Below are 23,604 nucleotides of genomic sequence, written 5' to 3'. Positions count from 1 at the left end.
TGATTTCTGCTTACCCACCCTGGATCCTCAAGGCAGCCGCGACACGGGAGCCACGGCCATGGTCCGGCACAGGAGACGGCTCTGCAGCTCCTCGCTGGCTAAAACTTCACTCCAGTTTTCCTGGATAAACACATGCCAGCCAGTCCTTTCATTATCTGCATAATCCCAGCCTCCTTGATTGCTGCGCTGTAATACCAGTGCTCCAGTGAGTTTTCTTTCCTGAATTATGGCCACACAGAACATGACCGGGGGTGTGCCAAACAAGATGATTAAGCAGCAAAATACGACAAGGCGTGAGTTGTATTATTAATATTCCTATCTAGTGTTAGCCACAGAAACGAAGGGTTTGTGCAGCCAATAGCAGCTGTGCACAAAGCAAGCTACTCCACTCCGACTCACTTTCAAAATAAGAGCAACTATTTCTTTTGAGTCATTTTATTCTTAGGTTGCTTTGACACTGAGCTGTATTTCGGCAGTTTACAAATTGCTTCCTTTTTCAAACTCTACCTTGAGACAACGTTGGAGGAAACTCTTAAAAAGGCAGACTCGAATTAGAAGCCTGTATTCTCAGAGAACAAGAGCATAACCATTTTTCAACAAGATATATTGAGCAGCAATTCACTGATATAAACATTTCATATATTTAAGAATAGATATAGATAGATATACATATCAAATCTCCATAAGTTTCAGATTTATCAGCAAACTGTTTCATTTTTACAAGCTTATTGAAAGATAAATCAAAAAGCAAGATTTAAGGAGTTCATATAAAATAATAAAAGAGGCAGGAAACCTTAATTTGCTTTCCTTTTTTTTTTGGATGTATGAATAGGTAACATATGACAATAAATTATTGCATGCTACACTACCAAATTAGTACAATAAACACTGAAAGCCCATACAGATGAAGTTTTTGATGCCATAAAAGATCACTTCCCAGTGTAGGGATGTGTTGTTAAATACTCCCTAAGACAAGGCATTTGCTACTGAACTCCTTTCAGCTGGCAATGAGGATCTCCAATGCATGTGGTATCAGCCCTGTCCTCAGCAGTAAACAAAAGAGGGGAGAAAGGGCAGGCAAAGATAGCTGTACTCAGTCAGGAAGTGAGAAAATAGAAGAGCTTAAGCAGGATCACAGTTTAAAATTATTTTAACTCTATGGCCTTTCTCTAACCTGGTGAGGCTTGCTAAAAATGTGCTAAGAGAAGAAAAAAGATCTGGTGGAGCAACAAAATAAACTATGGATTTCAGTTAAAAGTCTTTAAAAAAACCCAAAGTACACTACTCTTAGGAGAAAAAATTAATTTTGCATAATGACATCAGGAATTACTGTAATATATTAAAACCCAGAATAATTAATTTAAAAATTTTATTCCTAAAAAAAAATAGAATCTGATTGAAAAGCAAGACTTCATGCTAAAGACAAACCAATGAAGCAACACTGCTCCAGTCTGGATACTTAAATTTCACTAGGCACTTCATCACCTCTAATCAAGACCTTTTTGAATGTTTGTGATAGTCTCATTTTTGAAAAGAAAAACAGAAATTATTCAATCAGATTTGTTTCTATTAAAATAAAATTAGAGCAATCTTTCAGTTACTTAGCTGTAATAAAAGCAGTGAATCTTAAAGAGTTTGCATGTTGTAATTTTTATCTTGTTTTTCCGCAAACCTGACAATAATAATTTTTTTTTTTTAAAGACTGTCATTTTTATGCTGTATTACTCACAAGACATCAATTTAAAGGAATGCTGAGAAATAAAAAGAGTCAGATTAAAAGCATCCATTAATTCTCAAGGCCCAGCTGGAGACATCCCAATTTTTCTGAATGTTTACTTAGTGCTGGGTGGTGTTTTAGGACTAGCTCCCACCAAGTTCAGTTGCACTTTGAGTCATCATCCATTCTGTAAATCACCACCCCGTGTCTCAGGCTGAGCAGCAAAAGCAGCAAGCGAGCAGTTCTCAACAACTAGCAGAGATTCACCCAACATATAGAGAGCAAACAACAGAGGCTAATTCCTCCAAGGAAACATCCCACTAGTCTAACTCATGAAAGCCTCACTTTTCTTCCCAAATTCCTTACCGCCTTTCTAACAACTTTCACAGCTTCTAAAGTGGGAAAAGCTGGGGTCTTAGAGCTGCAGATTTAGGAAACTGCAAGCTGAAAGGGGCTACAAAAGCAGGCAGTTTAACCTGAATGAAAACAGTCCCTAAGATATCCTACAGAAGCAACCCTCCACGAATTAATCTGGTAATGCGTGCTCAGCTACAATGTAACTTTCCAAATCAAGTCACGACTTTTAGGAAACTCACAGAGAATTTATCATCCATTTCAACAGCTCCTGCCAGCACAGACTTTTCCTCACTATTAAAACCACATGGTTCCTGCCTTAACTGACAGCATCAGTTCTTCTATTTAACCAGTATTTTCTCCCCCATAAGACACTATGACCATATCTGTTCATAAGCCTTTTAATAAACTATTCAAACTGATTTTTGTATTGCATAAGGCATTTTCTCTGGGTCTTCGATCATTTAATGGGTCTGCATCTCTCTTATCCTACTGCTCCTGCAAGTATGGCTATGATGCATCCTCATATTGATTTTACCAGAGCCCCAGCCAGAACTAACAACGATGCCTCCATCACACCTCAGAGGAAACAAATCACCCTCATCTGCTCCATGAGAATGACACATGTACACTCTGGTTAATAACAGATGCTAAAATGCTTGATCATTCTTAATTATGACAACCCTATCTAGCTGTTACACACAGAGTAATCTTCTGCTGTCTCAGAACTCAGCCTAATTTGGGCTGGTGTTCACAGACAAAGCAAAAAGCTGACCTAGGGCACAAACACTACCCCTGACAAACAGCATGGGACCACTAGGGGAGTTCTAAAGCCACCAGTTCATGTGGGCAAACATGCACACTTTTAGAAATAGATTTTTAAAAATTCTGAAAAAAAACCCCTGAAATTTAAGAAACTGTATACAGCGATTTTAGCTTCATTACTGTATAGTACACTAGCAAAAGAAAAGAGTAAGCAAACAACCAAGAATGTATTTGTGAAAACTGAAAACTGCTTTCTCTCAGAAGCAGAACTAGCAGGCAAGATAGATCAACACAGACCCTCTGAAAAATCTCTTGCCACTTCTTTGCCTCACCTTAAAAGTGAATATTTTTTTTCCTTTCATGTAATTTTGAAGAAGTCTCCTAGGTTTTAGTTAAATTTGCCTACAATGAAATTATCATTTCTAGAATAAGTAGGCCATGGAAAACTCAATTTTCCATTTAGATTCAAACAAGAGATTGTCATTCATTTGAATATTACTTTGTGGCTCAATGTGAACTTTGAGTGCGGCATGCTGAAAAGATAATGTTTTTCCTTGGTTTCTATAGCACCTGCTAGAAGCTTCAGGAGCACAAAATCAAACCTATTCCAAAGGTACAAAACATTAATCACCTCTTTTGACATTTTTCAGGTTAAGTATCAAATGTGCTCTACTGGAAATGCTTTGTTACCCACACGTGCACAAACCTTTGCTTCTGAAGCAAAACTATCTCCCTTGAAGTTAACTATTTAGTAACCTGGCACAGAGATCCTCTCATTGACTCTCCCCATGGAACAGGTCATAAAGGGAGCCCCACTTAGAAATTAATTTGAAGTTCATACTCCCTGTTTAAATCAACTACCCTGGTCCTGAGCAATGGATTCCTTAGGCCTTTTCTCTATTTCACTCAGGCTGCACAACAGCTTCTCACAACTTTTATCTCCTCTTTCCATTGCTAAAAGAGGAAAAAAAAAAAAAAAAACACAACAAAAAAATGCCAGGATAGCTCATTTCATGTGTCCCACATAGCATCTCACAGGTCAGAAATGAAACAGCTAAAGAACCTTTAAACTCTGGCTCAGCAACAAGGTGAGAAACCAGAGCAGCTCCCAGGACTATCCAACCTGCAGAGGAGGCTTGTGCAGGGATGAAGAAAACTTCCCCTCTTTGGATCACCCAGGGAGCTCTACACACACCCAGGAGAAATCCAGGCCCAGTCCTACCACCTCAGTTATGGTGCTCCCAAAGGCTGCAGCACAAAATAAAGCCTTTAGGTAAATTTTCATTGTGTTACAGCTTTGAAAAACATTAGTAGTAACCCTGAGTTTTCTGAAAACTTCAGAAAACAACAGTCCACAGCTTTCAGCTTAACTTACATAATCACAGTCAGAAACAGTATTGCTCTCTTTGAAAATGAAGTTCAAAATGTTGCATAAACTGGCATAAAAAAAACAAAAAAAAATTTAAGACAGGTGGGAAGACAAAGTAGGGCTTGGGGTTGGATTTCTTTTGCCCTCCCATCAAGATTAGCCAAATATTTGTAGGTGAACTCTGACTTTTTTTTACTCAACATGAACAGCAAATCACATCCAGACAGTAAGTACATTTTTAAACTGAACGACCTCTGTCATTTGTCCCAGTAATTCTTCCAGTCATTAAAGGTCTCTTTTTTTTTCAGGCAAACCTACTAAACAGCTGCTTAATATTTTCAAGTAGTTTTGGTCCAGGTAGCATCTGCCAACCTCTGAGCTACATTTAGCATCCTCCCACAGTTGAAGCCTAACAGACTTCTCTATTGAGACTTAAATCAGCAGCCTCTTTGTCTCCATGCAACTGCTCTTTTACTGAAAATGGTATGGCAGCACAGAGAGCACAATATGAATCTAAGCAGTGAAGCTGGGAGAAAACTTCTTGTCGCCTGAAAGGAAAAAAAAAAAGTGAAATCCCACTTACTTCCTCACTGGAAAAAATAAAATGCAGGCCCTCCCTCCCTGCAGCCATATGGATGCCATCACAGTGGTAAATGCAGGTGGCAAAACAGACATTTCAGTGTTCAGAATCACTCATAGCCCTGTCAGCCAGTTCCCATCCCTTCCAGGGAATGGATCAGATGGAATAATTTTTAAGGGCCTGTACCAGACAGGGCCATGTTTTACATGGTACCTTTCTTTTTCCCCTATAAAGGAAATCTCTACTCATGCAAATAAGCTTCCCTGCAATTTACACCTCCTCACAGGATTCTCCTAAATTTTACATGTATATTATACTGAAATTCCACACTAACTTTTTTCTTCTGTTTAGTATTAGAAGAATGTGGTTTTTTTCAGTATTATGCATGTTGTTGTAAGAACAAACATTGGGACTGATGAGCTGGATACTTAGTATTGCAGATCATCTTGCTTCTTCTAAAATACGAAACCAGGAATATTTGTGTTTAATGCCAACTACTTAAAACAAAACAAACAAAAGACCCAGAAATACTTGTGGACTTTGAACCCAGGCCTGCTATGCAGTGTGGCTTCATTAAAAAAACTGTTCTGTGCAAGCCTGCCATTTGACATGATCATTATCCTCATTCCCCAAACACCTTATAAAATCAGATTATTTATCACTAGGTGAAATGACAAATCCATCATCCCCTAACAAATGGTACCTAATACCTTTATTAGACAAACACAGACACCTGACCTTTGATAATTTGTTTTATTTAAGGTTCTTCAAGTGCTGTCAGTTACCAAAACATACAAAAGCAACACTTATGGGGGGTGAGGGGGGGAAGGAAATAATCAGCTGTAATTTACATCTAACACTCCAGTACCTAATACTCAATCCAAAATTCGCATACAAAAACAACCAGTCTGTGGTTTAATAAATAAAACAAAAACCATACAAAAATCAAACAACTCCTGAGACTTTTGATATCTGATTGCTGATGACTGGTCTTCCCTATTCTCCTACCTTAAAATATATAGTCTATCAAGTCCATCAAAAGTCCGACCCCGAATAATTTTGTTAATTTTGTCTATTAATACATGTAGACTACAGACAGTTTTTTTCAGGGGTTTTTCTCCTTTCATTACTCTAAGGAAGCAATCCCACAGAAGCTCTTTGTGCAATCCTTGAGAAAACCAGCATCCCAAAGTGTCAAAGCCACACTAAACAATCCCAGGACACACTCACTTCTCCCAGGACAGAGACAAGACACGTGTGTGAATGCACACACCCCCTCCTTGAACCCAAGGCTAAATTTGCTCACGTTAATGCATCCACTCACTCCCAAGTGGTCAGTGCTGAGAAATGTGCACTCTGGTTTCTGCCTTAGTCATGCACAAGAAGGTAAACATTTTGAAGTTCAATTCAACTTCACACAAGAACAATAAAGAATTAAGAGAAAATAAATCAATCCCTTTTGCTTAATACTACAGTACATGTTTAAGATTAGCCAAGTGGGAAATTTCATCTTTCTCTTATTTCTAGAGATGAAATGCTACAAAACCTCTTTGTTACTTATTATTTGTTCATTCCATCGGCATGAAAATATGAGTAGTGTTTATTTTTTTAACTAGTCATTTATCTGTTATTTGCCAAAATCTATCAATACCGACCTCAGAAGTAAATTTAATCTTCCCAAACTTTATCACCTTAGATGCTATCTATCACACTATATTCTTCCCTATTCCAAAGATTTAGTTCTGTAGGAAAGTGGATTAAAGACATATTGAGGATTATAGATTATGCAGTTAGAACAAACACGGGCAAGTATTTCAAATAGCTGACCCAACAGAAAGGAATCACATTCTGTTCTCAAGATGATATACAAAAATAGAAAGCACATTCCACTAGGAAAATATTTACTTAATAATTTATCATTTACGAACTACTACTGTACAAATGAAAGTACAAAAGACAGCATATTGAAATCCACGTGAACATATATATGAAATGATTACAACACAGCTTCAATTTCAATTGTGATTGGATTTACAAAGTTTACTCTATTCCAGCATGAATCACACTTCAGTTTTCCCTCAAAGTCCTACGTTCAAAACGGATTCCAATTTTTTTGGATAGAAGAGGCTGACACACACAGTGCTGCCAAAAAGTCTAGAAATAAAAGGATAAAAATCTCCAAGTATCCAACTGGAAAGAAATGCCAGTGAGATAGAAGAATCAATTTAGTCCAGACATTAATAACTTCCTTAATGATCCAATGATTAAAATAGCATATAGATAACATCTTCTGAGGATATTAAATAGAGAACTTTGAGTAGCAGTAAAGTCAGAAATAATACAAAGGAACCTAAGCAAATTCCTTACACGGCCAGAAAATAATGTGAGGTTCAGTGTGGAAAAACATCAGCTAATACATCTGGGAAAAATAATCCCAAATATAGATATTCAATATAGACAAGAAACCTGGGAAACAACAATGCAGAAAAAACTGCATTAACCACAAATGTAGCAAGAGCAAAAAAAAAGAGAGGGAGGGAGCATCTGTCCAGCCACTGAATCTAGTAAAGGGGGGAAGGCTGAATTACTTCCATTCACCCATTTGACAGCTCTCCCAAAATGAAGTACACGGGGGTGGATGCTCTGTTCCACTCTTGGCTGCAGCTCTGGACATGAGATAGGTCCTGTTCCTTGAGATATTTAAAACTACAGGGGCAAAAAATACTATCAAGTACTGAGTGCTTTAGCTTAAAAGACCAACTGCAAACAAAGAAAAAAAGACTGAATTTTTTATTGTATATGATGTGGTGTTATAGAGCTTTTTTGTTATATTTGATATATCAGAGCTCTTTAATCCAGAAGTATAATACTTCTCCAAAAGCAAATAAACATGAAAATATGCTCATTTCCAAACCATTTGCTTTTTATTGACCATGAAGTTTTGGCACATCTCACCACAACTGAAATCACTTTGACGATTTTGGCTCTCAAATGAATTTTTGCCATAGTGCAATGCCTGTACACATTGGGGACAACTGTACAAAACAAGGGAAGACAAACCAACGCTGCACTCGTGTCAAATGAGGTCACCTCAGAATCTATATGAGGGAATGGCAATCCTCCTCTCTGCAAAGTCCTTGACTAGTAAAGTTTCTGCAACAGGAATGATTGTTCCTTACCAAGCAGGAAATAAGAGAAACTTGCTTAGGGATACTTCAAAACCTGCTTCTAGCCATTTACCTGTTTTTTCCAGATATTATGGCATTCTTTCATTAGAAGAATATCCCAAAAACTTAAGAAAAATAGTTTTACATTGCTGATGGAAATTAGAATATCCCCAATTCCCTTACACTCTCTCAGAATCAGCTCAGAAGCATATACAGAAATTCTAGGTATTATTTGGGTTTGTAGGTTGTTTTTTCTGCTGTGAGTGTGGGGATGTTCCCATCAAGAGCGTTAACTGGAAGATTCTGTCCCACTTGAGATTATGGGATACCTGAACCAAAGCTTAAACTCAGCCCTTCTTGCCCATGAAGCAAAAGCTCCAAATGCTGTTTGTTGAACTTGACTGTGCACATTATGGATGTGGTAGTTAGGGACAAACAGGACAGTAAAAGAACAGGAAGAGGAACAGACATGTCCTGAGAAATTCAACACATTTCTCTTGCCACTGGAATCTCCTACAGTTAAAAAGAGACAAAATATTAAAAGAGAGATTCTGACAAGATCATTGATTCTGTGGCTTTTAAGAAAAAGACAGAATCTGCTTTATTTATTACTTGGGACACATGTTTGTTCTTCCTGAAATTAAAGAAGAGTGAGAAATTTCACTCTGTGACCTGGAATTTCACAGTTAATGGGAGAATGGAGTAAACATAACCTCAAGTTACTTTGCTCCTCTCTCCTTCCTTGCCATGATTCCCGCTGACTCATGGCAATGAAGTGTTTAGAATTTTTCCAGGAGCTTTTTCACTGCCTGGCTTATGCCTAACCCACAGTATAGAACTCACTTGCTCATTAATATTAGGAGACTCACAGCAGCTCTTTTTACTTGTGACTAAAGAGATTTAATCTGGCAGCTCAGACCATATACTAAAGCAATTTACAGCAATGGACACTTCTTCTGAGATTATAGTATCCAAAATATAGGCTAACAACCACCCTGAAATGCTGACTTCTTCTTGAAGATCTTCTAAAAAGCCCTGCATCCCAACCCTCTCCCACATATATAATGGATCTGGCTCCCATATCTTTGTCATCCAACCACACCACACTGCTGTTCCAAGAGCCAAGCCCAGGTGCCAGAACTCTAGTAACAGTCTCCATCACTTAAGGCACACAATTTTGGAGCTGCTCTTGTCAGAGGGACTAATAACCACTTATTTCCATCATCCTTCCTAGTCCTAAAAAGAGAAACTGGAGCAGGATCTAGTCCTGAGTAAAATACTTTTACAAGTCTGGGTTTAGTCAAAAACAGATAGAGATTTTTACTAAGATTCCCTATTAAAGACAAATCGCAGCAGTGGCTATTTTTCTCTCTCTCTGCCTCACCTTTTCATCCCTTCTGCACTTTTTGAAGATGAGTAGAAATTTCAACCACTGCAGTTTCTTAGGACCGGTGAAGAAGAAGGTTTTGTTTCCTAACAAGCAGGAGGGGGGGGGAAAAAGCAAGAAATACTCACGAAAGTGCATGGGGGAGAAAGGAAAATTATTGCATGAATAACAGCTACGAAAGACTGTCTTGCAACAAGGTCTGATTACTGCAACAGAGGCAGGATGGAGCTGGTGTGTTCTTCCCAGGGTGGAGCTCAACCCTGACAGGTCTAGTCTTGTCTCCAGAAGTGCACACAACCAACCACTGTAACACATGGATGGAGCTGAAGATGAGCAGACTATGTTTTTCTGTATAAATACAGCTAATTTTATTTTACTGAGTTTGTCAATAACCTCTGCAATCCCCTCTACCAGGGACACGTGAGTTTTATCACCCTCTTGTGGAAAAATACATAATCATAGCCGTCAGAGGGTGCAAGAAGAAAAAGAAGTGGGAGTAAGGAAGGCAGTGATAAGGAACAAGCAAAGAAGAAAACAGGAGAAGTATGGGCTGGGTGAAATAAAGGGAAAGTAAAGGAGAACCAAGATGACACAGTACCACCTCAACCTCTTCAAAAAGCTATCCCAAAAATGTTATTTGAAAATACCAAGAGAGCAAGCTGCCAAATCTACTCTCCCTTGGTAACACTGACAATATTCAACAAATAAGTTTTGTTCTCTACAGCTTTGATTCAAGTACTGTCTCAGCTGTAATCACCATCTTTTGCATTTTTGTTTCCACATAGATGGGAAAACATTCCCTATAAACAGTTTTGAGCAGTTAACCTTACGTGAAATCAGGAAACACTAAATAGGCTTTTTAATTTATACAGAGACTGCATATAACATCTATGTCCTGCTGTTGGAATGTGAAAGTGGAGAGCACGTGAGTGAAACATGCCAAGAAAACTAACAAAAGTTTATGCATTCACAGTATATCCTACTGGGTAATATAAAGGAAAAATAAAAACATTTAATTCCTCTAAAATCTGAAATCATCCTTCCCTCAGTTTCTGATTATCCACGGTATCAATGTGTAATATGAGAAATTTAACTTGCAGTAGATTTCCTTTGCAACATAATCTATATGACAAAAGCATTGAAAGCAACAAACAAATTTGCTATCACCTACATTGTAAAACTTGAAAATACAAGTTCAGTACAAGCACATGCAAAAAAAAAAAGCCAAGGAAGTCATAACGCTAAACTCATGACACAGCAAAGAAGCACAGAAATCCCAAAAAACAAAAGCACAACTCAGACTAGGTGGATATATCACAAGCACTATGAAAAGATACATTACACACAAAGTATCCCTAAAACTTCCTGAAAACCTTCCAGGAATCCCAGAAAACTACAGACCACATCCAACACAAACTACAGATACTTCTTAATGCCACTAAACATTTTTTCTGATACTCCTCAAAGAGTTAGAAACTCATTAACAATTCTAATGACAGATCTCCTTAACCTTATGATAAAAGAATATCCAAAGAAATGCTACCTACATTACCCAAACTACATTCATGCCCAGCCACCCTTCACAATGAAAAGCATAAAATGCAACTTACATTTATTTCATTGTTTTAATCAAAATCTGACAGCAAAGAACTTCTTCAGACAACACACAATTTCAACTTAACCTTATTCTTCATGATGGTACCTGATTTTTCAGAATAAAAATTGCTGTAACCGAGTACTTTATTGTATCTCCTACTGGCGGTCAAGTTCTCAAACTGGTACTTTTACCAGCAGGGGCACACAGGAGTCAGCATTTATTCATCACCCCTGAGATACCACTGATGGTTTACTTCAGCTCCTACAAAACACCATCAAGTAAGGACAGCTGAATCTGCAACTCATTATTTGCAGGAGATAGACCTTTTTCAATCCATAAAAATCTTTAGAAACACCCTAATTATGCACAAACTTTTGTAATCCTAACAGCAGACTACTTGTATCCACATCTCTTCTAACTCAAGTCAGTTCTGCAGTCCAACATTAAGGTATTGAAACAAGCTCTTCAGCTCGGGGAACACAAGAAGCTGCTGTTACAGAAGAGCTGGCACCATGTCCAACAATGTAAAACAGACTTTACAGCAATCTGATATTCTCATTTTTTTTTTAGGAAGCTACCCAGAAACGATCCATTTCACTTTTTTGCTTTCTGCCCATTTAACCAGTTACAGCAACTCTGCTATATTATCTTCCTTCTCTGCCTCAAATTCTTGCAGATGCTACAGGAAGGACCTTGCACTTCACACACAAGGAAAATACCACAGTTAAGAATCTGTCATACATATTGCAAAGGAAGGCGGCGGTAAACACCAATAAAGGGAATAAATACAAAATAATGATCCTTTTTAATAAAATGTATTAAAAATGTGTATTAAAGTGTTTTAAAATAAAATCTTATGTACTTTGTTTTCAAGCAAAAAAAAATAGTTAATATCAGACATATTGTGACCTGAAAAATAAACTTCATACAGGAAATTCAAAAATACACGAATACTGACATGTATAATTTTGAAAAGGTACATACTCTTAGACTTGTTTAATATAACAATTAGAAAAAATTACTGCTGAAAAACCTTCCACTACTGTGGATGATTATTACTCCTGATCCCCTTTTAGTCTGACTTCAAGACTTCGTTGAAAACAGATGAAGTTTACAACAACTAAGGGCAGAAAAGTATTTTACACTGATTCTTTGGACAGCTGCCTTATCTTTTGAAATGCTTGATAAAGATCCTCAGACTGTAGCTGCACTATTTTTTACTTTAAGCAGAAAACCACAGACACAGAAACTATCAACCCTACATGAATATCCACCAGCATTTCAGATCTGCTGAACTACTGTTTGAGAGGACACAGGATCAAGCACATCACCAAAATCAGAAGGAGGTGGAATGTTTCTAACAATCTGTTTTACACTGTGGCCCCACAGACACTTGTCTCAGCAGATGAGAGGCTGCACTTGGCTCGAGAACTTCTCAAAGAAGTTTTGCCACCAGAAAAACCCTCCTGTCACTGCACCTGGAACCAGACTGACACAACCAGGGAGGTTTCAAAGGAAGAGGAATCAGATCCTGCTGGAAGAAGATTCTAGTATTTTTCTAATGGATTTACCTTAACCTTTTATGAAGCAAAGTGTGCCCATTTGCTGGTGCTTGTGAATTATACAGTTACCAAGATTACAGTAATCCATAAATACCCACCCTACCAAAACTCACTGAACTCCCCAAGTCCTCTCCTCTGTTACTAAGGATTTTTGCCTGATTAAGCCAAAGAAACAGTAATAACTTGAATGAAAAAACTGTAGGTGAAAGGAAGTTACCCTGAACCTAAAAATAGTTGTGTGTCCTCCTCCCACTCCCCAGAAAGCATTAATGAAAGTGCTCTTTTCTCAAGGAGGCAGTAGCTTACAATGGATGAATGTGAAAGGACTGCTGCCTTACTATAAAGCTCTACCAGTAGAAGCAATATCCCATTTTAAAAACAGAAGAGAAAATTAAATAAATTCAAAAGGTAAACTTTATATAAGACATTAAATATATCTATAGCTTATTTATATACACAGATATATTCTACACATGTATTATACACAAACACAGATTTTATAAATACACACATAATTCCAGAGATATGGAAAATGTGGTCTTTCACAACAGTAAAGCTCCATAACATAATCAATTATAAAGGCAGCACTATACTTCAACAATCATGTGCACTATACAGAAATAATTGTTTGGCTGAACCAGAACTTGTATTTGTTGAAGGTACTTCAGGAAAGGAATATAAAGGAGGTACTTATTACAGAAACAGGAGGTTTTATTACAGACCCATAGGGTTACACTTGGGCACAGAAAGGAAAATGGCAATATTATTAGAGAGATAAGTATTAATGGGAAATGTTACAAAGACATACTGTACAAGTAGACTGAAACCAAAAGTTTTTCAGGATGATGGCCAGGTTGGATGGGGCTTTGAGCAACCTCGTCTGTGGAAGGTGTCCCTGTCCATGGCAGGGGGTTGGAATGAGATGATCTCTCAGGTCCCTTCCAACCCAAACCATTCTGTGACTCTGTGATTCTATGATAAAGTCTAAACATCCTGCAGAAAATTATCAAGTTTTAGAGTCAGTCTTGTGAATAACACAGAAAGATGTTTTATGTAATTACAAATTACTTCACTTTAAAAATTATTTAAAAAAAAAGAAAGAAAAGGAAAAGGTGGGAATCATCATCAGTGAACACTTCCAGAAGCCAGACTGAGAAATTCCGGAAGTAAAACAATTACACTGGAAGCTTCAAAACCAAAGCAAAACAAAACAAAACGACCTTCCCTCAAAAAAAGAAAAAATAACCCGCCACTATCCTGACCATAGGAAAACTGCCAGTCCTAGAGAGACTCAGAAATGAATGCAGAGAACTGACTGGAAACATTTGAAGATAGGGGGTAAGCTGAGAGAATCCTCAGCAACTACACTTTCACTCATAAGGAAAGATAAGGTAAAGAGAGTTAAGGTGGGAGGGTATTTCTTTCACTTAACTTGAAGTCAGCATTTCTAAGCCTGCCCATTCTCTACAAATGCTGCCCTACAAAACTACATTCTTCCAAATGCTGGAGACAGTAACAAGCAACCAAAAAAAAAAAAAAAAAAGGCCAGAATGTTAACAAATTAAAATGAAAGTGGATAGTCAAAAACTTACTGACAAGAGCACAAAGAAAGTGAAGAAATTTATTACTTATGACTAGAACATCGTACATACTCATAAAAGAAATACTAAATGGGCTAAGTCCTTCCTTTTGAGATTGTGGCCTTGTTCCCAAATCTTATACAGAGATGGCCTATTAAGTCCAGATTTATAACAACCAGAATGGGCACAAAATTCCTAGAAGTAGTTCCAGGATTCATCACTGATTATATATGTGCAGCACAAACCAAGTTCCAGTGTTTCTTCCATGCAATAAATTAGGAGTCCTAAGATCTATTTCTAATTCTGTAAATAAAGCTGAATTTTATTTTGGGAAATCATAACCACTATGACTCTAAATTCCTGTTTATATACTAGGAGAAAGCATTTAGCTTAGTGATCTTACTAACAGTTTACTGATATTTCTATAACTGATATCTGTAAAACATTCCAAATTTCTCAAATGAAGAGCAGCATAGACAAGATAAACAGCCAGCTCCCATGGAAGCCCACAGAAAACAGAAGCTCTTTCTTCTTCTACAATTCAAATCATAACTATTTGCCATATGAACAGTTTTAGGTGGCATCCATAGGGCTGAAAAGGCCAGACTTTCTTACGATAAAGGAATATTTTAAAAATCCAAAAGTAACTGTATTTGAACAAGAAGGTACACATCTTGCAGTTCTCAGTCAAGAGTCTTTTCAAATTGTTTGGATTTTTTACTATTTAGGAACTTCAACATTTGACCTATAGATAAGACTCGTAAGAAAAGCTCATAATAAAATCTCAGCTATAGGGAAATAATTTAATGATCAAAAGCAAATAGCAAGTGGAAAGAGATTTTTCCTTTTTTGCCTATGCAATGCTCTTTTGTTGCCACTACACCAATTCTTTAATGCCATGGAAACTATCTGATAAATGTATTAGAAGCTCAATAAACTTCATAATACTGAGGTAGCAAAGCAATTGGTATTGTTGACAGAGAACTTCTGCTCTGAGCACTTATTTTAAGGAGGAAAAATAATCTAAAAATAAAAATCATACTTTGAAATGTTTTCAACAAAAACATACAATAGTTGCAGAGAACATGAAAGTAACCTACACTAATTATATTAAATCATTGGAAAATGTGGAAGGATGACGGGAAAGAAAACACACCTTGAATTACAAAAATGGGATACAAATGATTTAACAATTAACAGTCTCACTTTTGTATGGTTTGCTTTGCCTAACTTCTGTATTTGTAATGAGGGCAAGGGGGGTGGTGTGATGCTGTGGGTTACATGCAAGCTTTCTGTGCCATTTCTCAGGATGCTAAATGTGCATTCATAAGGCCCATGATGTTTTTAATCATCTATACATGTATGTTTTCATCCTCTGAACACTCCTCTACCTCTACAGACACCAGGCAGAAACACAAATGAACTCCCCCTCCCCCTTTTGCAGGTAATACTGAAATTGCTCTGTTTCATATGTCCAGCACTACAATATACTCTTTTTCCAGCCAAATGCTTTCTAACATTGCACTCCTGCTGATCCACCTCTAGAGACTTCTAAGTAAAAAGAGCAGCTATACAAAATGAAAGCAAAATAGCCCTCCAATAAATAATACACCTATCCAATGTATCTACAATCCTATTTTCCTCTACAGAACAAACACGATTTCAGGCACACCACAAACCTGGTTAGCAAACCTGGGAAGGATCTGACTAGGGCACTCAGATGGAAGTGCTCAATCCCATAAAAGAACCCTTCACCAGGACTGCTCTGCCACAAGCCAGTTACTCAAGGCACCTGAGAGCCTGGGTGATATCAACAGCCTCTTCAAAGTAAAGCCAAAATCCATCATGCACTGCAAGATACAGCAGGGAAAAGCATGCAACCTTCCAAAAAATGCATGTGAGAAACATACAGAAGAGCACACCTATGCAAAACGCAGTTGTATCACAACTCCCATGGGCACTTCTCATCCCATTTCTCTACACTTGAAACAAAGGAGAAAACACCGGGCCTAAAGCATTATATTGGACACTATATATATTAGCCATATTTACAAAGGTAACTTCAAATGAGATTTAGTCACAATGCAATAAAAAAATATAATGAAACCATCTAAAAATTTAAGTCTTTACTCTAGGCAAACAGCAGTTTTTTGACTTGTGCCTTTTGAAAGCCTGAAGTCAGCCCAGCAGAGCCTCAGAAGGAACACCTTATTTTCTAAATACATTAAATGTTTGTTTACAAACTGATACCATACACACACTTTTTTTAAAAAACACAAGAGCAACAACTTCATTCCTCTATTTTTTTCTGAAATGAGCAATACTGAAAATTCCAGTTGTTCTTACAACATTTCCTAAAAAGCAGCTTATCCTTCAGACTTGCACACAGCATCAAAACATAGCATCTCTTCTATTTTTCTTTCCCAAAATATTTTTATTGCCAAATGAACAACAACAAGGCTGACTTATCTATCTGTTTTTGCAATACAGGCTTGTATGCTCACAGAAGGCAACAGACTGCATTAAAACACTACCAAAACAAGCCATTTCACTATATGTGACTCTGCCCCCAGGGAAAGGAAGGAGAACAGATAAGATGTGACAGATGTGTAGTCACGTCACTTAATACACTACTGGAAGGTGCTCAAATCATTATGGTGACAGGCAGAGTATAAAAACTTGCAAGGAATGGACCAAGCAGTTACCCAGTTTTCTGCATACTTGATTCTTGTAATCACAGAAGATACTGAAGGCCGTAAAGTGCTGTTTTGCGATAAGGCAGACTGCCAATGTCAGTATGCAATATATTCATAAAAAAACCAACAAAACAAAACAGAAGGGAGCATAGCATGTTATGGTTTTGTAAGCAAAACTGCTCCACCATGAATATGAAATACACCTGATGAATATGAATTTGAGGTCGGCCCTCTAAAAATTTCCCATACTGAAATCGTTCTGAAGAGGCTTAATTAAACTTGAAATTTACCCAAACCAGGAAGCTTATCAATTGTACATCTCCAAACTAAGTTCAGTTTTGTGAGACTTTAAAAAGCTATTTTGCTGGTATCTCTTCTCTATCTTGGTTTAAAAGACAAAATTTTCCAGGATAAAACTGGAAATCATATGGCTAGTGGACAGAAGTAATAGGACTGGTCACTTGTTTAAAGGCAAGTGTAAACCTAAGAGTTAAAAAAAAAATCAGGACTTTCATTAAATTGGTCAAGGAAAGTATGAAAAACACAGGAGAAAATAATTTCCTCGCTTCTTCCAGACTTAACAATCCTGAATGTTACAAATATTAATGTAGGTCAAGAATATTTCCAAACAGCAGCATGATTTTTAGCTGCCAGTGTCTCTTCAGCAGGGACCAATGCCACTGCTGTTTAGATAGACTGTTAGGCCCAAATCCTACAAATTAATCTGCACAGGTAGATCCCCGCACCTCTGGGAATCCACATTAAGGCAAAGAGGGAAAACTAACTTGCAGGATTTGATTCTTAATTTGAAGCTGGACCACTGTAACTCATTATGACACTAATCATAAATGTCTCACCAACACACTCTGCTCCCCATCTGTTTGTTGTATTATAGTTTTATATCTCAATCCTCAGGACTGGCTACAGTAGTCAAATTAAGCACCTGGACACGCCTGTGTTTCTGCAACTCCAGGTTCTCACTGTTTTACTTATGCTTGTGCCCATGCCTGGTTTACTCCCTGAATGGGACTACAAAACAGAGTGAAATAATTACAACATCAATTTCTTCATTTGTACAAATATAAATCTCAATGTTTTGCACTAATCCCATCACTTAAGCCAAAGGATAAACTCTAGTCACCTTCTGAAGCACAGCAACTGGTATAAAATAACCTGAGCATCGAAAATTACCTGGGAAAGTGTAAAACTGAGCTTTAAAATTATTACAAAGAAGTATTTGCTACTTTATCATATTGTCACAAAGCAACAAAGAGCTCAACAACAAGGAGAAAAAAAAATTCATAGAATATCCTGAGTTGAAAGGAACCCACAGGATCCTTGAAGTCCAACTCCTGGCCGTGCACAGGATCACCCAAAGAATCACAAATAATATTCACTGCAGGCTACAAAGTCAAATCCAGTGACACCAACCAACCCTAAACTGAGCAATACTGAATCCAAGTCAGTCCCCACCAGGCACAGTGCAGAGGGGCTGGGTGCACCTTTCCTTTGACTCAGGATATTCCATTTGTGCACTCTTACAGGGAGCCCACAGAAAGAAGCCCACAATATTTTAATGCCAACTCCACTAGAACTAATACTGGGATCCTACTTTTAATTAAATTTAAAGACACACATTAAGGTGAGAGATTTGGGGGGGGGGGCTGGTTTGGGGTTTTTGGGGGGTTTTTTTTTGCAACTACTGTATCCTTATGAAGTGGGGTTGAGAACTAAACAAAGTGCAGTTCCACATTTATTACATATTTCAATACTCTGATTAACAAATTTGTCAAACAAGGTAGATGAGAGAATATGGGAAATATACTTGCCCAAAAAGGAAGAAAAGGGACAGACAGAGTATTAAACCCATTAAACTTCCTATTTTCCAGAATTATCAGCCACAGCCATGCCTATTTTCACTACTTAGAGCAGAAATGAAGAACAGCAATGAAAAAAATACACAGAATAAACCATTTGAGAAGCCAGTGTTGAAGACTTCTGAAAGGTGATTTCCCCTTCCTCACCAGACAGACATTCTGAGAGGTGCTTTTGACCCCTGATTTGTATCAAAATTCAGTGACAACTAGAATTCAGGGGAAGCATTCAAGATATCACAGAGATATTGGCATCCTTTTAAGAGTAGTATGCTGGATCATTATTTTCCCTCTCAAATTAGAGGTTAAATATGCCAGGAGAAACTCTACCAGAGCTGGGATATGCAAGCTCTCAAAACAGTAGGGCCTTGCCTAAGACCAGACTGGCAGCATCTTTCCCCCGGGAGGCTGCAGCTCATGGGACCTTTCCATTTCAAAATCCAGCAGAAGGCAGGACCTGGGAGCTATCCAAGCACAAATGGTATGAGAGGGGGTCCCACCTCCTCTCTTGCTGTGGGGGCTGCAGTTGGCACCACTGTCACAGGGTGCAGATGCACACACCAAGGAAAGATAGTAAAAACCAGCTTCCTTCTCCTCACGAGTCCATTTACCTTTACCAAAATTACTGCTGATTTATGTCAGCTGCTGAGGAATCACAAACCAAAACACTCTCAAGCAAAGCCTGAGTGCCTTGAAGATTCAAGTCATGGTACAGGTTAACATCAGCATTTAAAACTTTCGAAAGTATTGCAAACAATTACCACACCCTCAAGTCACAGATAAAATATTTTGTAGAGCTTAAATACATATATTTTTGGCATGAAACATTTCTCAATGCTGGCAAAATTGCCCTGCAATTTCTGATGACAGAATACTTTGACTTTAGAAATTGGCTGTAGAGCAAAAATTGTTTTATTTATTAAAAAAAAGTGTTTGATCTTACCTTTTAGCAGAGGCAGGGGAGTTAACTCGATAGGCTTGCCCTGAGACCTAAACTGGGAGGAGCTTTGTGACCTCTTCTGTCTGGCTTTTCTGACGGACTTCCGTGAAAATCCGTCTACTTTATCCACTGATGGAGGAGTAGTTGGTGCTGAGGACATATCCCTACTGAAGGAAAGCACAAGTTAAAAATGTATTCCAAATGAGTGAAACAGGTAAGATTAACCTACATTTTCCAAATACCTTCTTTCTGCACTACTCTCCTGTTGACAACTCACATAGATAAACTGTTAAGAGATCTAACCCATCTTACGGATGGAATAAACTTAATGGAACTTAATTATTAGGGTAGTAATTCCTCTTGCCTACTTTTTCATCTGTCGCCCATTTGCCAAAAATTTCAGACTTAATGCTGACATCACTGCATTCAAAACTTCATCAGAACAGAACTTCATACACCTGTAGACCTGACTGTAGTTTTAAATTATGTATTCTTTGGGATGAAGTCATTTCAACTCACTCTGCAAAGGACCATGCATGCTAAAGAATGGGTACACAAAAAGGTACAGATGGTTTTTTGGTGTTAAGGTCACTCACATGCACAGGACAAAAAACACAAGACAGAACAAAAATTCCATTTATTTGCCACACCTACATACAGGATTTTATAGAAATTTAATAAAGTATAGTAAAAAGCACTGCTATGTTTCACAATTTCACTAACACTGACAAACTGTACATATTACTTCTTTATTCTCCATTCAGAAATACTCAGTTATCTTCCTGTGAGTCCCTTTATATGTAGTTATTCCATGTCCTGGCATTTCTGGACAACTAGCAGTGTGGTAACTGCTCTAAGGGCATGAGACAGGCAAGGTTTGCAAGGAGAGGCAGAGAGCCAAAAAAGGCTTCTGCAAGCAAAAGTTTGTGTGTTTCCCAACTTCAGCTGGCCTAAGCAATAGGCATTGCTTCTTCCTACAAAACCTGCCTTGGTGGTACTCCTGTAGCTGATTCTGTACCACTAGCAAACACTGAATTAATGCACCCAGCTAATTTATTTACCAGTCTGGTCCTGTCTGTTAAAAAGGCCCATCAGAGCTTGATGAAATACATGAGTAATACTCAAGGGAAAGGAGACAGGAGGAATTCAGGCCTACACGTTACAAGCAGCTCGGTGCACAGTTAACTTCACCAGCATGTGCAGCTCCACTGAAATCAGCAGCCTCATCTGCATTAATGACATGACCATTAACGAGAGCAGCCCTGTTGATTTCGGCCAGGACAGACACTCGTGCAGAGTTAAGCATCGGCGTAAGCATGTGCAGGATCAGGGTCTTAGAACATGTCCTTGGAAAGCATTACTCATCCCCAGTGTCTGTTGACTTCAATTACCAAAGTGACTCGTGTGCTACAAGAAGTTGATTCCACAACATACAGAACACTTTCGAGTACTTATTATTTTTACTGAAATATCTGGTTACTCATGTGCTTCATAGGTTACTAAATCCACTGAAACAGGCATTATTTGGGTTTGTCTTTTGTAAGAAAAGCTTTCGAAAGCATGCTTTGTTGCAACATTGTAAACAAGCTCCAGAAGATAAGAACTATTTAATGCAAAATTACATATAGGTACGCTAAATCTATCAAAAATGGAGAATAAACTCCATAGCTTCTTCAAGGAAGCATGTGGAGCACCCAGAAGCTGAACTGTGCAGCTGGCATTACAATAATGAAAAACCCTTATTCCATCTTTTTGATTTCTCCTGAGGTATTCTTTCACTACCAGCTTAGGCTTTCTAAATATAATATACTATTAGCAACATGAACCCGTACCTTAAACTGGTCTTGTTTATCATCCGGGCGAAAAAAAAAATGCCACCATCACCAGGGCATTCAGGCCCCAGCAAAGATTAATAAATAAAAAAGTGAGATAAACTGGAATAGAATGCCCTGTACTTTAGTAACCCACTTCTAAGATTTCAACAGTCCGCCGAAAAACACACAAAGTTACCTGTTACATAAACCAAATTCTGAAAATATCAGCAAAAATACATTCCCTAAACCTGAATCGGTTTGGCCCTATTTCATCTCATCAGAAAGCTTCCCCTTCTCATCATGTGCATCATTAAAGTGTAACCATTCCTGCAGAAATGTTTGCATGCTCTCTCCAAATTAAATTGAAAAAAAAAATAATAATAATGGACAGCGACTAAAGTAGATCACTTAAACTGCAGGATCATTGTGTCAGCAAGGAGCTTTACTGACACTTCTCTGCTGTAAATTTAGTAACAGTTTCCCTAACCTGCTTTATAAATTATTAAAATCTAATTCTAATTCAACAAGACTACATCCAGCCTAACAACCTTACAGTAAACACTGATCTTTTTTTCGTCTCTCCAAATGAACATTCGCTGCCCTGCATACACTATCATAGGGAAATACTCTGTTTCCACCAACAGTGGGGGGGAGGGGGGGCGGGGGGAATAAAGCCCGAGATTATTTATTGTGTGCGAGGGGGAAAGCTGCAAACCCGGCCACCGCTCCCTGCTTCCTCCGCTCTATTCCCCGAGTATTTTGGTAAATACGAAGCCACGCTCATCAGATCCGCCGGTCCCGGGGGCGGGGGTGGGGGGGGTGAACTGAAAATACCGACGGATATCGGCGGGGAAGGGAGCAGAGGCGCAATTATCCGCTCTCGGCTGTCATTTCCAGACGGGATCTCCGCAGCTGGAACATGTCCTCCCGCAGCCCCCCGCGCCACCTCCCGCACCGCCGGGCCGGCGATGGAGTTACCTTGACGCTCCTGGTAGAGAAGCCGGAGACGGAGGGAGGCGGCGGCGGCCTTGGCGGAGCGCGGCCGATGCCTGGCGGCGGCGGCGGCCCGAGTGCGGTTCTCGCCGGGCTCGGTCGCTGCCGCGGCGGCGCAGGAGCCCTGTAGGCCTCGGCCTCGGCGGCGGCGGCAGCGCGGCCTCCCCGGCGCAGGGCGGCGTCGGCGGCGGGTTCAGGCGCGGGCGGCTCCGCTCAGTCCCGTGCACTCCCCGCTGCCTGCGGTGCTGCTGCCTCTTCACATTCCCGGAGAAGGGCCCTGCGAGGCGGGAGGGAGCCGAGCCGAGCCGAGGGGGAGCGGCGGGCGCGGAGGGGGGCAGTGCCGGGCAGGGCGGGGAGCGCTGCTGTTCCGCCGGCGGCTGGCGCGGGGGAGAGAGAGCGGGGGGTCCCGGTGGGCGTCGGGGTCTCGCTCCTATTGTGGCTCTCAGCGGGCTCCAGCCATGGCACTCGCTCGCACGCACTCGCTCTCGCTCACAACCGAGCGCGCTGCTGCCACCGCCCCCCGCCCGCGGACCGCCCCCGACCGCCCACCGGAGCCGCCGCCGGGACGCGCCGCCTCAGTGGCGCCCGGAGCCGCCTTGGCCGCCGGGACCGCCGGGAAAGGGCCGCCCCCTCCCCCGGCAGCGCGGCCCCGCAGCCCCGCGCATCCCTCGCTTCTCTCGCCCGCGCGTCGCTCGCATCCCTCGCCCGGGAGAGCGGCGGGGCCCGTCGGCTGAGCTGTAAAACCCGGCGCTGCTGAGGGAAAACCGCGCTCAGGCTGAGGTAAAGCCCTGTCGGAGCCTCTCGGGGGGCACCGAGCCGCTTCCCGGGGCGGGCTGCGGACGAGGGGCCGCGCTGGGTGCAGCCGGAGGGACCGACCTGGCAGTTCCCTCCTTTGGGAAGCGGCGGCTGCAGCCCCTCGCTCTTCCCCGCTGCACCCTTGGGTTTCTTAGCCCAGTGTGTGATCGCTGTCTGCATCACCTTTTTTTTTCATCCCCCAAATATATTTATATATACTTGGAATCAGGGACCAGCTCAACGACTGCTTGTAGGTAGTATGGTTAAATACCATAAATTTTGTTTAAATTTATCTACCCGATGGCTTGGTGTTTGTTGGTTTTGGTTTGTTTGGTTTTGTTGGAGGTTTTCCCAAAATACATCTAATGGCTACAGGGTAATGAAGCTGGGAAAGGGTCTGGAGCACACAAGTCC

At 39.9% G+C, this 23,604-nt stretch overlaps 1 protein-coding gene across 2 annotated transcripts in view; it reads right to left on the bottom strand.

The window, feature by feature from the left end:
• Positions 1-22,931, bottom strand: part of PPP2R5E (protein phosphatase 2 regulatory subunit B'epsilon) — a 71,823-nt gene extending 48,892 nt beyond the window's left edge. Inside the window, exons 1-2 of one of the 2 annotated variants that reach the window (XM_069018493.1) lie at positions 22,381-22,931; positions 19,592-19,755 (exon numbers count right to left, since the gene is read on the bottom strand). In XM_069018493.1, coding sequence (XP_068874594.1) covers positions 19,592-19,748 — 157 coding nt within the window. In that variant the 5' untranslated portion in view covers positions 19,749-19,755; positions 22,381-22,931. The remainder of the gene's footprint in view (positions 1-19,591; positions 19,756-22,380) is intronic. The other variant, XM_069018494.1, reaches the window with a different exon arrangement.
• Between the last annotated feature and the right edge of the window lie 673 nt (positions 22,932-23,604).

This window comes from Aphelocoma coerulescens, chromosome 5 (genome assembly GCF_041296385.1).
Source record: "Aphelocoma coerulescens isolate FSJ_1873_10779 chromosome 5, UR_Acoe_1.0, whole genome shotgun sequence".
NCBI lineage: Eukaryota > Metazoa > Chordata > Aves > Passeriformes > Corvidae > Aphelocoma > Aphelocoma coerulescens.
Note: the sequence above shows the minus strand (reverse complement) of the source record. Positions and strands in the feature narration are given on the sequence as shown.